This window comes from Malus sylvestris, chromosome 10, assembly GCF_916048215.2.
Source record: "Malus sylvestris chromosome 10, drMalSylv7.2, whole genome shotgun sequence".
Taxonomy (NCBI): domain Eukaryota; kingdom Viridiplantae; phylum Streptophyta; class Magnoliopsida; order Rosales; family Rosaceae; genus Malus; species Malus sylvestris.
In genome coordinates this window covers 8,790,854-8,805,931 of record NC_062269.1, presented here as the reverse complement: position 1 = coordinate 8,805,931, position 15,078 = coordinate 8,790,854, and the positions used below count along the sequence as shown (strand labels likewise).

The following is a 15,078-nucleotide window of genomic DNA, read 5'->3' as shown; positions in this document are numbered from 1 at the left end:
AACACCACTCGTTTTAGAAAAGACATTACGGCTCCTTTCTTGGAAGCAAGAACTCTTATGTTCTACTTCTTGCAAACTACAATCTGACATGTATGCAGAAATAACTCATCAAAAACACACAAAAGACAAATTACTTCACACAAATTTTTAGGATGTAAAACTTCTTACTTCCAAGTTCCTAAGAGAAGAAGCGTGGTAGTATCCTTTCACATACCATAACCAAAAGTACAAGTCGTGCACTTGTTTTAGGCCCACTTTAATATCCACCCGTCCAACACCATATTGTTCATGGGCCAGGCCCAAAATTCAACCTCAACCCTCTCTCTCATTGACCAAAAAAAAAAACAAACAACGAAGAAACCCTCCTTTGTTTCCCTCCTGAGGTTTTAGGTCCAAAAGTTCATAGCTGCAAAACAAAACAGAGATGGGGAAGAAGAAAAGCAAAGATGGCGATGGCGGCCGACCGAGAACCGAAAGCGAGCACTCCCCCTCCACCATCTTCGTCTCCAATCTCCCCTTTTCTTTCACCAAATCTCAGGTGCTCTTTCTTGTACCCCCACACCCCCAGTTTTGCATTTTTCTTTCTTCCTTTACTGAAATCGAATCACTCGAATTAGCTAAATTGTTGAATTACAATCTGTTCATACGATTTCTGTTCTAACTGGTGTTAAATTTTAATTTTCTGCTTTGTTTCGTAATGCAAATTTCTTTAATTTGTTTGTTTTTCTTTTGAATTTCAGCTGGAAGAGACGTTCAGCGACATTGGACCGATTAGGCGGTGCTTTTTGGTTATGAAGAAGGGTAAGCCGAAAATGTTGCAAAAAATGGAACTTTACTATTTGATTTTTAGTTCTGACACTGGTGTTTTTCGGAGAACTTTTGCTTGTTTCCTGTTGTCTTGTTAATATCTAATTTTTGTAAAGGGCGAGCCAGAGCCCTAAAAGAAACCAAATTAACTAACAGCATATGTACCCCCCGGGGGGGGGGGGGGGCGGGGTGGTGTGCTTCTAATGCTTTTGGATAAGTTTTCTGCATCCCATGATTAGATTTGTGTGGCCTTGTTGGAATGGTAATTATCTGCCCGTGTTGTATCAAAGCCACACCATCTGCAGAATATACTTCAAGGCAATGAATAGGGCTCAGAGCTTAAGTTTGATTACTTGACAAACCCCCAATGTAGTAGCACACCCCAAAGTATGATTAGATTTTGCCGTGTTGAATCACCACAACACCATTTTCAGAAAGCAATCCTCCCTTGCTAAAACAAGGTTTTAGAACTGACAACATGTCCACCCTATATAACCACGTGTAGTGTTTGTTAGCACTTCAAAGGAAAAGTTACCCAAAAATGGAAAGGAGATTCTCGTACTCATTGGAGATCACTCTCACTATATTCATAGCGGACCCCATCTCCGTGCTCAGAACAGTGTAAATTGAGCCTTATTCAAGTTGGAGAGGGAGATTAGAGGGTCTGCCACCTATTAACATCTCTTCACATACACCCTTCGTGTAGATGTTATGCCGGGAGGTTTTTGTCCTAGAATTAATTGCAGCTAGAAATTTTCCTTAGCTTGAGGTGATATTTGAGTGTTAACTTTATAGGTATGCCCTAGCACTGGAACTTTACTTACTTTAAGAAGGGCATTATATTCAAATGCTCTTTAGGAAAGAAGAGTCTTAGCCGATCAGTTGTATGGGGAGCTTCCTCCTAAGCAGCTTTGACCCTTGCCTATACGTAAGGATCACAGTGAGTGGCCAACAATAATATAGGAACCTCCATGAGCACAAAGAGCAATTCCTCCCTCATATTGAACTAAACAACATAACAGTAAATTACCTCGACAAAAAAAAAAATGGAAACCTCTCTTCAACCGCAATTATCAGGTAAAGTAAAATCACTTTGGGTATGAGGTACAAGCATGCTTTAAACAAAAACAACATGAAACAAGTGAAAGAAGTGATCGAAAAATTATTAGTAAAGTGTGTGTCTTATAAATTATTTGCTATGAGGGATTGTGGAAATGATTGAACACAACAAGAAGAAGGTTGATCAATAACTTGTTTCAAAATGAGATTTCATGTGTCATATGATTTTCATTTCCTTATATTGGTTATCAACAGATTTTTTATTATTTATTTCGTGGATTTAACCTGGTTTTTAACAGTTAAGTCAAAATGTTTCTAATTCATCTCATTACATTGTTTACAGGGTCAACTGAGCACCGTGGTTTTGGTTTTGTTCAATTGTAAGTCAAGTTCATTGTTTTTCCCATATTATGGATCATTTTTTTTATTGTTATGTTTCCCAAGTTAGGCTAGTTTTTTTACTTTGAATTAGAAAATCATGATGGCCACTGGTATTATTCCTATTCACCTATAAGTGGTAGGTCTTAGGTCTGATTACCGTAGATGGTGAGTTCAATACCACATTATTATTTTTTTCTGTTGTCAACAATACCATGATATGATGACGTGCGCATTGTGTGGCCTAGCACAAATCCCCCTACCCCTTAGTATAAAATGTTGTTGTTTGAAAAAAATCATGAAGAACAAGATAAAATTTTTTGTTTTGAAATTTCTTGACATGTTTTTGGGGACTAAAGGGTTTATTCAGGAGTTTTACTTAGGAGATATTGCAGGAGATATTGCAGCAATATGAGCCTATAAAATTGGGTTTGTGGTTGCAACTTTTGAACATTTTTGTTTGTATTTTGCATCGATTTGTAGTGCTGTCATAGAAGATGCTAATCGTGCTGTTGAGCTAAAGAATGGTTTGTCCATTGGAGGTCGAAAAATTGCAGCTAAACATGCCATGCATCGTGCTCCGCTTGAACAACGAAGGCCAAAGACTAATCAAGGTTCGTATGTACAATTAAACTGAAGGGCACATGAATTGAAAATATCTTATGGTCTGCTTGGTAATGTTTTTGTTTGTAATTAAAAATACAGAAGGAAAAGGTAGAAGAAAGTGATAAGAAAGAAAGATGATAGAGTTGACGAAGAGGGGACTAAAATACAGAGACTTCTTTAGTAAACAAAAACTGAAAACACCTTTAAATTAATTTCCTTGTGTGTTCTCCTTCCTCTCTTCTTCACTGCTCACATCTCCCCTTCATTTCTCATTTCTTTTGCATCTTTCCTCTGTTTCCAACAGGTTCTTAATAGTCTTAGCTACTTCTTCTGCAAATTTGGTTTGTTTTCTTACTACCTTTTGGTCTTAGGAATTGACGTGGATGAGACCGTGAAAACAGAAAATGACAAGGATAGTGAAAATCCCCAAGGGGAAAAGGATGCTTCAAAATCTCAGGAAAGAGGTAAATAATCTTAACATTTGAATCCTGCTATTGTAATCACCAAAAAAAAAAAAAAATTAGCTATTGTAGATTTCACTCATTTTGCTTAGCTATTTGTAGTTGTTACTTTGGAAAAAAATACAAAGAAACCCGTGAAGACTAGAAAAACAGCAGCACTGAGTAATGATCAAGTGGCAAAAGTGGGTGGTTCAGAAAAGCAGAGGTAGGTAATTTTGAGATAAGAAAGTCAATTGATAGCATCAGTTTCCAGAAATGTGTTCTGATGTACTTAATCTCTTGTTGTTGTGTAGGGTTGCTAGAACTGTCATATTTGGTGGTCTTCTTAATGCTGGTATGGCAGAAGATGTTCATCGCAGAGCTAGGGAGATTGGGGACGTATGTTCCATCACTTATCCTCTTCCCAAAGAAGAGCTTGAACAACATGGTAAGGGAATTTTCTTTCGTTTTGTTTCTTCCCCTGCCACTACCACCTGCAAGTTTCTTTTAATTTTCAAATTAAATGGGGTTAGTTGGTTTAATATTTTGAGTTGAAACATGAAAATTCTTTTCCTTTGTCATTTTTTTTATTAGCCATTGTCGCTGGTGGGTTAGTTGGTTTAATATTATGAGGTGCAAACTGTTTGATTTTGTCAGTGTTTTCTTTGGCTATTGTTGCTGGAAGTTGTTGTTATGGAGAATATTACTAGCCATTCCTGTAAATTTTTGACTTCGTATATTATGCTGTTCCCAATTTATTGGCATTGCATTCATGTAAACAATTGTTGGTAGTTCTACAACCGTATGTACGTCACACACAAACCTCTGAGACAAGATTCTTTTTACTGTCTCTCTTTTAATTCATTGGAATGCATGAAGCATGGACAAGCACATGGAAAGTTGCAATATATATATGCTGCATGTGTAATTTGTGTGACATACTCAATGAATTTCTTCATATCCATATGGAGGCTAAACACTAGGATTTCCCAGTTAATGTAGAACACGAGAAACATAGGAAAACTCATGCAGACTGAAGAATAAAATATGATTGTTTTGAACCAAAAGGAAAGATGGTCAACAAGCATAACGGAATTCTAGGATGATAAAATAAAGGGTTTTTATCACAAATGGTCCTTTATGTTTTGGCAACTCATCAGTTTGGTCCTTTATGTTTCAGACTCATCAGTTTGGTCCTTCATCTATTGCTTTAGTCATCAAAATTGACCCTTCCGTCTACTACCATTAAAAAGTCTGCTGGGTGCTGATATGGCATTTGTCTGGGGCCCACAAAACAAATTAAGACAGATAAAACCAAAATAATATTTTTTTTTAATAAAAACTATGGTAAAAATTAAAAAAAAATTAAAACGTTGTGCTTCTGAGGGGAAGAACCTGATGGAGACATCCATCCCTCATTCATCACAATTCCATGGTCTATTGATTCATTCTTCTGTTGATAAAAGACTGCATGTTTTTTTGACCTTTTGTATATTAACACTGGGTCATACTAGCAATCTAGCATGCGAGAAAGAGACCATCTATAGTTTTCTGTTAATTGGTTAGGTGTCCATGATTTTGCTTTTGCTGGAGAAACGCTTGTCCGTAAGCAGAAATTATAATGCTTTGTTTGGCTTTTTCTGAATTAAGGAAAAATAGAAAAAGGAAGCCACCTCACTCTCCCTCTCTGCAAACCACCAACCACACCATTCCTAACCCAGATTTCGCCCCTTCCCCAACCAATATACCCCATGTATTGAGAAAGCCTTCATTTATTAGGACATTAGAATCGCCCAGATTGACCCGCTCTCCCTATCCCTCTCTGGCTCTCTTGCCGTCGCCCCCTCCCACCCAGTCAGATTTCCCCGTCCCCAACCCACTCCTTCCTCTTCATTTAAATCTTTTTCAGTTTTCAAAATTTTAAGGTATTTTTTAAATTCTATACTATTTTTGAAAATTGATTTTTATTTTATTTTTTATATTGAATACATGTGGCATCACATGATTGATTTTGTGGGTCCCATGCCAATGCCACATCAGCACGCTAACAGACCTTTTAATGGAAGTACTTGGCAGGGACAATTTTGATGATCAAAGCAATAGATGAAGGACTAGACTGATGAGTTTGAAACATAAAGGACCAAAGTGATGAGTTGCCAAAACATAAGGGACCATATGCGATAAAAACCTTAAAATAAAGGGATTATTGGGAATATGAAGACATGCTTATATTCATATGGAAAATGATGCATTTGAGGCGTTGATCTTGTCCCCGCTCCCTCTGTCATGCTTCTCTCACTCCCTCTGTCATGCTTCTCTTAAACATGCTATTCATCAATGTCCTAGATTCCCTTTTCATTTGTCTTTGCCTTTGAATCCTTTTTATTTCTTCATCTTTTATAAAAGCCTCAACATAATATAAGTTTTAAAGAGTACCACAATTGTCCTCCTTTGTTTTCAGTCTATGTCTGACTTTTCTGTCTCACACTCTCCTTTGTATATGACATTTAAATTACAAAATGGATTGGCTCTCTTGATAAACTAACGTTTTAAGTATCCATCATTAAGTATAATTTGCAATTCGGATGACTCGATTTAAATTTACATAATCAATACTCACATGATAGTTGCAACAAACTACTCTAGGGAAACACTTGATACTTTTAGTTTGGCTGTTGTAGTTGATTACATGCTTTCCTAATTGGAATTTGAAACTTCAATGTTACTAGACAGACAAAAGTTGTCGTGTGCACTCATTTAAAAGTAAATTTGTCTTCACCATATGTGGTGGTTTTTCAGGTCTTGTGCAAGATGGATGCAAAATGGATGCTTCATCTGTACTTTATAACAGTGTCAGATCAGCTCATGCTTCTGTTTCTATGTTACACCAAAAAGAAATAAAAGGCGGCATTGTTTGGGCACGTCAGTTGGGTGGGGAGGTAAATTATACGTGTACTGCTTACTACAATTTCAAGCTGAATTGATCTAGCTTAGACATTCCTTAATTGAATTTGAACCAATTCATGGAGTTTCATTGCTTCATTGTTTCAATGCAATTTTGGCTTTGGATTCTTCCCAGTTCAAATTTAGTTCTATTTGAGCTTGGCTATGGTTCAGTGAAAAATAAAAAAGATGACGCAAGAATGTAATATGTTTTTTAGCATTATCTGTTAGGGAACTGCAGGGATCAGAAATAAAAACAAGTATACATTATACTAACGTTGATAGGCTCTTAACTTTGCAGGCCATGGAAGGACCAAACCAGCATTTAGATTTATAAAAGATAAAATCCGGATTTTTTTTTTGTTATTCAAATTAGTCATTTACGTAGCATTATGGGTTGTTACGTTAGTGATGTTATTTTTGTTATTCATGTTATTGGTGGTGGTGCTATTTTATTGCTTCTAAACAGCTGGATTCTTTTTGTTTGTTCAGGGTTCCAAGACTCAGAAGTGGAAGCTCATTGTTAGAAATCTTCCTTTCAAGGTTTTTTGCTCACTGTATCTTCATATGACATTTTGTTCGTAGGAGAACTTAAACTGATTGTTTTCTTACCCAAACGCAGGCCAAAGAGAATGAAATAAAAGACATGTTTTCATCAGCAGGGTTTGTATGGGATGTTTTTATTCCCCATAATCCTAACACAGGGTATATTACCATCATCCAGTATTGTTTTTCTCAATGAAATATCATGTTCTCTATTTCTTCATCCCTGTTTATATTCCTTGTTTGCAGGTTATCTAAAGGTTTTGCATTTGTCAAATTCACAGGCAAACAGGATGCGGAAAATGTACATTGAGATTCATGCTTTACTTTTGGAGTACATAATTAAACTGTGGGTTCTTGTGCTGAGTTACGTGAGCTAACATTTTTCCTTTGCTTTCTCAGGCAATAAAAAAGCTAAATGGACAAATGCTTCATAAAAGATCCATAGCTGTTGACTGGGCTGTTTCAAAGAAGATATATGGTAGTGGCAATAATGCCCTTGCTTCAGCAGATGGTACTTGTTATATTGCTGTAACTTCTTTCTCATTTAGCAACTTTTGTCCTACTGTTTCGTGTAGAATCTTGGAGTAATAATCAATAGTATCTGAGTAATCAACTGACATTTTGTGTTTTTGTTCTTTGTGAAACAGAATGATGATGATAAGATGATTCACAGAGTGTCTGATTAATAAAATGCATTTAATTGTTCATAATGTTCTAAAAGATGCCTTTACACTCCTGATTTTGAGTTACTTTGTGATATTCGAAATCTTTTTTATGTTGAACGATTTTATTGATAAATATGTACTTTATTTTTAGTATTTGCTTCTACATTTTTATGATGTTAAAGCTCTCATTTTACAGGACAAGAGGATGAAAGAAATGGGGAAAGTGACAGTAGCAGTGATGATTTTGAGGATGATGCTGGGGATGTCGGTAAAAAATCCCACCACCATGATGGAGCAGACAATGCTCTAGATGACAACACCATAGAGAAAAAGGACGTCCCTACTGAAATTAATTTTGAAGAGGAAGCAGACATTGCAAGGAAAGTTCTAAAAAACTTCATCACACCCTCTGGTATAGCAACTCCTGATGATGATTCCACACTGCCCAAAAGGAATAAGGAGTCATCTATTGATATGTCTGTTGACAAGCCTAAGAAATTGTCTTCTGAGACTACAAAAGCATCAGAGATTGATAAGCCTGGAAAGAAAAGCAAAACCACGGCATCAAATCTTATCGATGAATCTGTTGATGAGCCTAATAGGCCGAAGAAATTGTCTTCTGAGATTACAAAAGCATCAGAGTTTGATAAGCCTGGAAATAAAAGCAAAACCACGGCATCAAATCTTATTGATGAATCTGTTGATGAGCCTAATAACTCATCTCTTGAGACTGCAAAAGCATCAGACGTTACTGAGCCTGGAAAGTTAAGTACAAGCACGGTACCAAATCTTGAACAGGCAGACGAAGTAGAAGATTTGCATAGAACAATTTTCATAAGCAATCTTCCTTTTGAGATCACTAATGAAGATGTCAAACAAAGGTTTTCTACCTTTGGGAAAGTTGACTCTTTTGTCCCAGTCCTTCATCCAGTCACCAAGTATGTTTTATTTGTAGTTTGATATGATTCCTCCTGCATCCTTTTATGTTTGAAACTACTTCTGATATCATGTTGTGGCAGGCGACCCAAAGGATCTGGCTTTCTCAGGTTCAAAACAAAAGATGGAGCCAGTTCTGCCGTTTCAGCTGGGAATGCGGAATCTGGCTCGGGAATTACTCTGAAAGGTAGACAATTAACAGTGTTGCAGGCTTTGGATAAAAAGTCAGCTCATGATAAGGAATTAAATGTGGCCAAGAAAGAGGACCTAGACCACCGCAATCTCTATCTAGCAAAGGTTATTTCTTCTACAAGCCTCCTCCCCCCTTCCTTCTTTATTTTGATTCTACAGTGTTTTGTGTGTGGTGATTATTTGAACGGATTGTCCTGAACGGCTGGCATTTTCTTTCCTCAAAATTAACAGGAAGGTCTTGTTCTTGAGGGAACTCCAGCTGCAAAAGGGGTTTCAGCTAGTGATATGTTGAAACGCCAAATGTAAGTTTTGCTTATATTTTTGTTCGCTTGCATATTGCTTATGCATACTTTGTCCATTGGATGCTTGGAGCACAGTTCAATTGGTTCTCACCTGATTGTCTCCGGACAAAATCTCTGATTAAATTAATACAATCTTTTGTAATATCATTATCCATTCTTGGTCCTTGTAGTAATGTATTTACGTTTTAGTTACTGACTTTATAGATTTTTTTTTTCTTAAAAACCATTTGTATGGGTTTTCTCCTGTTTTATAGTTCTCAGCCTGTATTTAACTTTTTTACATGAATTATAAACCTGGTAAAACTTCCACAAGCTTTAAAAAATCTGGTAATTTGTCAAGAAGTAACATCAGACTCCATAGCTTTTAACAGCGAATGCTGATTATTCTGCTGCTACTTCATGATGTTTCACATTCCTTTGGGTCAGGTTTTAATGATTTTCTGAAACCATGCAGGGCGGAGAGAAGCAAGATGTCGAAGCTTCAATCTCCAAATTTTCACGTTTCCAAGACGAGAATAGTTATAAAAAATTTGCCAAAGTCCATGAATGAAAAGGAACTAAAAAGACTTTGTATTGATGCAGTTACCTCACGAGCTACAAAACAAAAACCTGTTATTCGCCAGGTTAATTAGTAGTTAACTTCTGTCTCTATTTGTTACGGTTTTTTCGTTTATTACATTTTAAGAAACTTTCCCTTATTTATATTTGGCATTGAGCATGCAGATAAAGTTCTTGGAGGATGTGAAGAAAGGAAAGCTAAACACAAAGAATCACTCTCGTGGAGCTGCTTTTGTTGAGTTTACGGAGCATCAGCATGCACTAGTGGCCCTCAGAGTTCTGAACAACAATCCTGGTAAGTTATTTCTTCAGCGGAATTGCATAATTCATGTTGACATAAGACACCGGTGATAGTAAATCTTTATACTGGAGTCTCAGTTCCAGTCCTTTTATGTTGGGGAATAGATATTGAATGCATTGAATCCATTGTGTTGTAATTTAATGTGATGCAACTTGTAGGAACTTTTGGTCCTGATCATCGCCCAATTGTGGAGTTTGCACTGGATAATGTCCAGAAATTGAAATTACGAAATGCTAAGATTCAAGGGCAGCAGAATGCAGCTCGTCGTAATCCAGGTGTACAGCAAAAGGATGGCTCAAATAGACCAGATGCTGATCCAAGCAAGAAGTTCAACAAACGGAAACAAAGTGTTGACGAGCAAAGTCTGGATGAACCAGTACCAAATAAAGAAGATGAAGAGGAAAACAGGGTTGGTGATGGAACTGCCACTGACCAACTGAGAGCTCCTAAGAGGCAGAAACAGGGTCCGTTTGGAAAGGAAAAGAATATCTCATCAACAAAAGTATCAGGAGGCTCAACAGAGAATTCGGAAAGCTCAAAACATGAACCAAACAATCATCAAGATGGCGCAAAGCCTGGTGGTCGTGGGAGATCATTCGGACGTGAATCCATGGCCATTGATGCACAAAAATCAAAATCCGTGGGAAAGGCAAATGTACAACCTCAAAAGAGGAAGCTGCAAGCGCAGAAAGAAGTAGAGGGCGGAGAGAATGAAACGAGGAGAAAAAGGCCAAAGAAAAATAAAGACCCATTAGGGCGGGACGTTGTGGATAAACTCGACCTGCTGATCGAACAATATAGATCCAAGTACTCACAACGGAGCTCCGCCCAAACGGATGGCGAAAAGCAAGGTTCCAAGAAGCTTAGAAAATGGTTCCAATCATAATTTTTCGTTGATGTTGTAGAATTCCATGATGATAAATCTCTCAAGAGAGTAAACCGTAAAACCAATTGCTGGATATGCAGTTGCTATAAATTTTGCTCAGTGTTTAAATTTTGACAATACTGGTTAGCATGAAATTTACATTTTTCTATTTTTAGGTATTTGATTACAGATTTTAACGGAAATTGCGTTCTTTCCGATTTTTTATGTGTAAGTAAGCGCCAGAAAAAGTTAAGGAATGAAATGATTCTTTTACCGACATTTTAGTAAACAAAACACTACGGTGCTACCAAACAGACCCTTATCAGTTTACCTTATCAGTTTATCATGCCAACTGTTCAGCTGCTAGGGTTTGACAACTTGCTGTCTACCACTACCTAGTGCAACAAACAACTCCTAGTGGGAAACCAAGAAAACAGGGCATAAGGCTGCATGTAGGGATGGATACCGCGGTTGTTCTCTCCGTTAAATCCTAATGGTTTCGGTTAATCGTTTGTACATGTATGCCCTCGATAATATTACATTTTAGAATTAAAAAAAAATCATAGTTTAACAAATGCAGTCCTCATGTGTACAATTACGGAGAGAAAAGACATGAAACACGAACAACTTCAAATAATTAAGAGTGTTTGACCATGCAATTAAAGTTTTACGCTCAATCATACATAAGCATATGAGTATTGCTTGTAAGGAAAATAGGGGCACTAATGCATGCAAAGAGCCAAATTCCCCTTTTTGTTTTGTCCAAAGAGGCACACTTTCATAGGCAAAAAAGGGACCAAACCAAGGATCCTATGTTCCCCTACTTTTTGACTCCAACAAAGTTAATTAACCAAGTTAGGAATAACCACTCCTAATTGACATTAGATATCAATGACATGACTTGCTAACTATTTCAATTTGTTTTCTATTTCTCGACCTTATTAGATGAGTTGTTATAAACATAGGGGTGTGATATCCACACACCTATTTTTACTTCTCACACATCTTTTTAATTTTCGGCCGTCGGATTAGATGAATTAAAGAATATTAACGGATATAAATTAACAAAGGGTATGTGAGAAGTAAAAAGGGATATGTGGATAGCATACCCCTAAACATAATTATATAATTTTTTTTTTAGGATTTATGTGGTAAAAATCACATCAATCGTATCAATAACGTACAAGTCACAAGTTTGTTTTAAAAAGCATAATACTGTCATTATTAAGCTTCTATCCAGAAAAAAATGAGTTAGAAGCACAGATTTAAATATCGATATTATCGGCGATATTTCGCCGATAATATCGATTTTTCCGGTCGGCGATATTTTAACTGGTTTCCGTGGGGTTTTCGGCCAAATATCGCGATATTATCGATAATATCGATAATATCGCGATATTTGGAAATTATCGGCGAAATATCCATGGACGGTGGAATCGGAATCCGAGGCGACGTCGGAGAAGAACGCCGGAGACCGTGGGGCGATTCCCGGGCCGGTTTCGTCCCAAAAACCTTGCAAAAACACAAATCTTAACATTAATTTCACAAATATACATCAGATTTCACAAATATACAAACGATTCAAGGCAAGGTGAAGTCGGAGAGATTAGGGTTTAGGGTTTCATGGAATCTCACCTGACGAAGCGGAATACGAACGATCCTTGCTCCGCGGCGCACCTCTGACTTCGCCTGAGCCACGATCAACGGCGATCTCTGTGTGTGTGTGTGTTTGGGAGAAGAGAGATCGAAGAAGATGGATCCAGAAACCCGATCGAAGAAGAAGGATCCAGAAACCAGATCGAAGAAGAAGGATCCAGATCGCGGGAGAGACGAAGACGGAGAGACCGAGGGAGAGACGGAGACGGAGAGACCGAGGCAGAGACGGAGACGGAGAGACCGAGGCAGAGATGGAGACGGAGAGACCGAGGGAGAGACGGAGACGGAGAGACCGAGGCAGAGACAGAGACGTAGAGACGGAGATGGCGATGAGGTGGTGTCGCCGTTGATGTGGTGTGGAAGTGAGGGTGTGGGTTGTTCACGGGGAGAAGGAGAGAGTGCAGAGAGTGCAGAGAGTGCAGAGAGGGCGAAGAGGGAGAATGAGGGTTGTTCACGGGGAGAAGGAGAGAGTGCAGAGAGCGATGAGGGGGTGTCGCCGTTTAAGTGGTGTGAAAGTGAGGGTGTGGCGTGTGGGTTGGTTCACGGGGAGAAGGAGAGAGTGCAGAGAGTGCAGAGAGAGTGCAGAGAGAGAGCACGGTAGAGATGAGAGAGTGAGGGAAAAGAGATATCTGAGAGAAAAGAGAGACGGTGACACAAAAGCAAGGTGGGCCCTGGGCACACCTATTAAGATCAAAAAATAATTTTAAAAGTAAGATAAATGAAAATACAATTTAAATTGGGGGTGGGTGTAACAATCTACCCCTCTTAAAAGAATTTCGTCTCCGAAATTTAAAATTACTTACTAAACTGAAATACTAGAAAATAGGAAGAAGAATATATGTATAAAGAGAAATCAAGTCCAAATAATTACATCATATTAAAATTTGATTAATTTTTTTTTCAGTTACATATATTCTATATGATAAATTTCTATTTTAAATCAAGTCCAAATAATTACATCATATTAAAATTTGATTATTTTTTTTTCAGTTACATATATTATATATGATAAATTTCTATTTTAAATCAAATCCAAATAATTACATCATATTAAAATTTGATTATTTTTTTTTTCAGTTACATATATTATATATGATTAATTTCTATTTTAAATCAAGTCCAAATAATTACATCATACTAAAATTTGATTAATTTCTTTTCAAGTATCTACTTTTGAACTACTCACCACGTTCATTCTATGTGATGCTAAGTCACTCATGTATCTTACCATACAATGTATAAAGTGTAAAATATTGTACTAATTCATTATATATAAATGATTATGGTGTGTTTAAACTTATTTTATTAATTACTACATATTTTCTACACTTACAATGTTTGCCAGCTTGCTATATAATCAACTTAAATCAGTTAAATTCATCATGCAATGCATTTCCTTCCAATTTTTTATGATAAACTAATAGATAATTGACTAAATAAACATCCTGCAAAGTTTCAATAAAAATTTCCAAGTTTTTCTTACAATTTCCGTGGTTTCCATGTAATTTTTATCGATATCGATATTTTACCGATATTTCCATCGATATTTCCGTGTTTTCGGACTACCGATATTTCCGATATCACCGATATTTTCTTCCTTGGTTAGAAGCTTATTATTGATGAAATTATCTTGTTGTAAGTAAGTTTTTCTCTTGAAAATTCGAAATTATTGATCAGAGAAACGTTAAGAAGTTTTATTATTAATATCTTTTTGTTCTTTCTTATGGCAGACGCAGCCATGGCTTTTTGCAGTTTTGGTACTAGAGTCGAGATGCCACCTCTACCCTGTCCCATGTGTTTCCTTGAGAACCACAAGCACTAAAACGTAAGATTGGCTTTTGGAGGGAAACAGAACCATTGGATACTAATCTTGAATTAAATTTGGCTTTTGGAGGGAGAATTTATTTTTTGAGATGAGGTTTTCCTTCCTCTTTGTGGAACTAGAGAACGAGTCGGGACATTACGTATCATAATAAAAGTAGAAAAACATTAAAAATTGTATTGCATCTACTTAATGTACTCGACTCATATTTCAGGTACATGACAAAATGTCTCTATTTGTGCGAAAGAAACATTTTCAATATTTTCCCAGCAATTAAGGACATGTTTCATGGGGTACTTTTCTTTTTTAGTACAATGATATATTTTACATTAAGATGGAGAGTTCGGCTAAACTATATAATGGACAACCTAATATAGTATCAAATTCGTCATCTACAAGATTTGAACCTAAAATCGTTCACTTACAATTAAAGAAGAATATTACTAGACCATTATAGTACCTTGTATATTTTTTTTTTCGCGAAAGAAACGTCTTCATGATTGCCCCTGTAATGACGGACATATCATAGATACTTTTTTTTTTTAGTACAACGATATATTTTAACTAAGGAGAAGTTACACAATGAGTAATCTAATTTGATATTGAATTCGTTATCCACGAGATTCGAGCCTTTGACCTACGAATGAAGAGGAAGTGATATTATGTGGTACTTCTAAAATATCCCAAAATTATTGTTTCGTTCCAATTTCCAGCATGCAGCCATTAGCAGAACGCAGATGGGTTGTGTCCTCCAGTCCAGTCCATATCACACACATTGCGCTCCATGCATTTTTTGCCCAAACGCATTTTGTTGTATTTTTCCTCCAAGTTAAGACCTTCACCTTTTGCTGCTTTCTTCCAACAGATTTCGGGCTGGTTTAGTATTGATGTGCTTTGAAAAAAAACTGTTTTTGTTGTGCTGTGATAATAAGCGGCTGTGAAATAAAGTTGTAGAGTGTTTGATAAACTTTTTTGTAAAAATTCTTTTGAAAAAAAAAAGCA

The 15,078-nt window shown here is 36.8% G+C and overlaps 1 protein-coding gene across 1 annotated transcript; it reads left to right on the top strand.

Moving 5' to 3' along the window:
- Positions 1 to 364: 364 nt before the first annotated feature.
- On the top strand, positions 365 to 10,767 carry LOC126586666 (uncharacterized). Its single transcript, XM_050251591.1, has 18 exons — positions 365 to 538; positions 741 to 801; positions 2,210 to 2,246; positions 2,728 to 2,858; positions 3,222 to 3,314; positions 3,414 to 3,516; positions 3,605 to 3,738; positions 6,090 to 6,229; positions 6,726 to 6,776; positions 6,856 to 6,938; positions 7,026 to 7,080; positions 7,179 to 7,290; positions 7,641 to 8,382; positions 8,464 to 8,677; positions 8,804 to 8,874; positions 9,329 to 9,497; positions 9,598 to 9,727; positions 9,892 to 10,767. The coding sequence occupies exons 1-18, from the start codon at positions 425 to 427 to the stop codon at positions 10,617 to 10,619; spliced, it is 3,168 nt and encodes a 1,055-aa protein (XP_050107548.1). The 5' UTR covers positions 365 to 424; the 3' UTR covers positions 10,620 to 10,767.
- Positions 10,768 to 15,078: the final 4,311 nt, after the last annotated feature.

Excerpts from the sequence above, each read along its gene's own strand:
- LOC126586666 (XM_050251591.1), top strand. The coding sequence starts at position 425 with ATGGGGAAGAAGAAAAGCAAAGATGGCGATGGCGGCCGACCGAGAACC. Across the intron at positions 7,081-7,178 it reads GCAAACAGGATGCGGAAAAT|GCAATAAAAAAGCTAAATGG; the intron begins GTACATTGAGAT and ends TTGCTTTCTCAG. Across the intron at positions 8,875-9,328 it reads GATATGTTGAAACGCCAAAT|GGCGGAGAGAAGCAAGATGT; the intron begins GTAAGTTTTGCT and ends GAAACCATGCAG.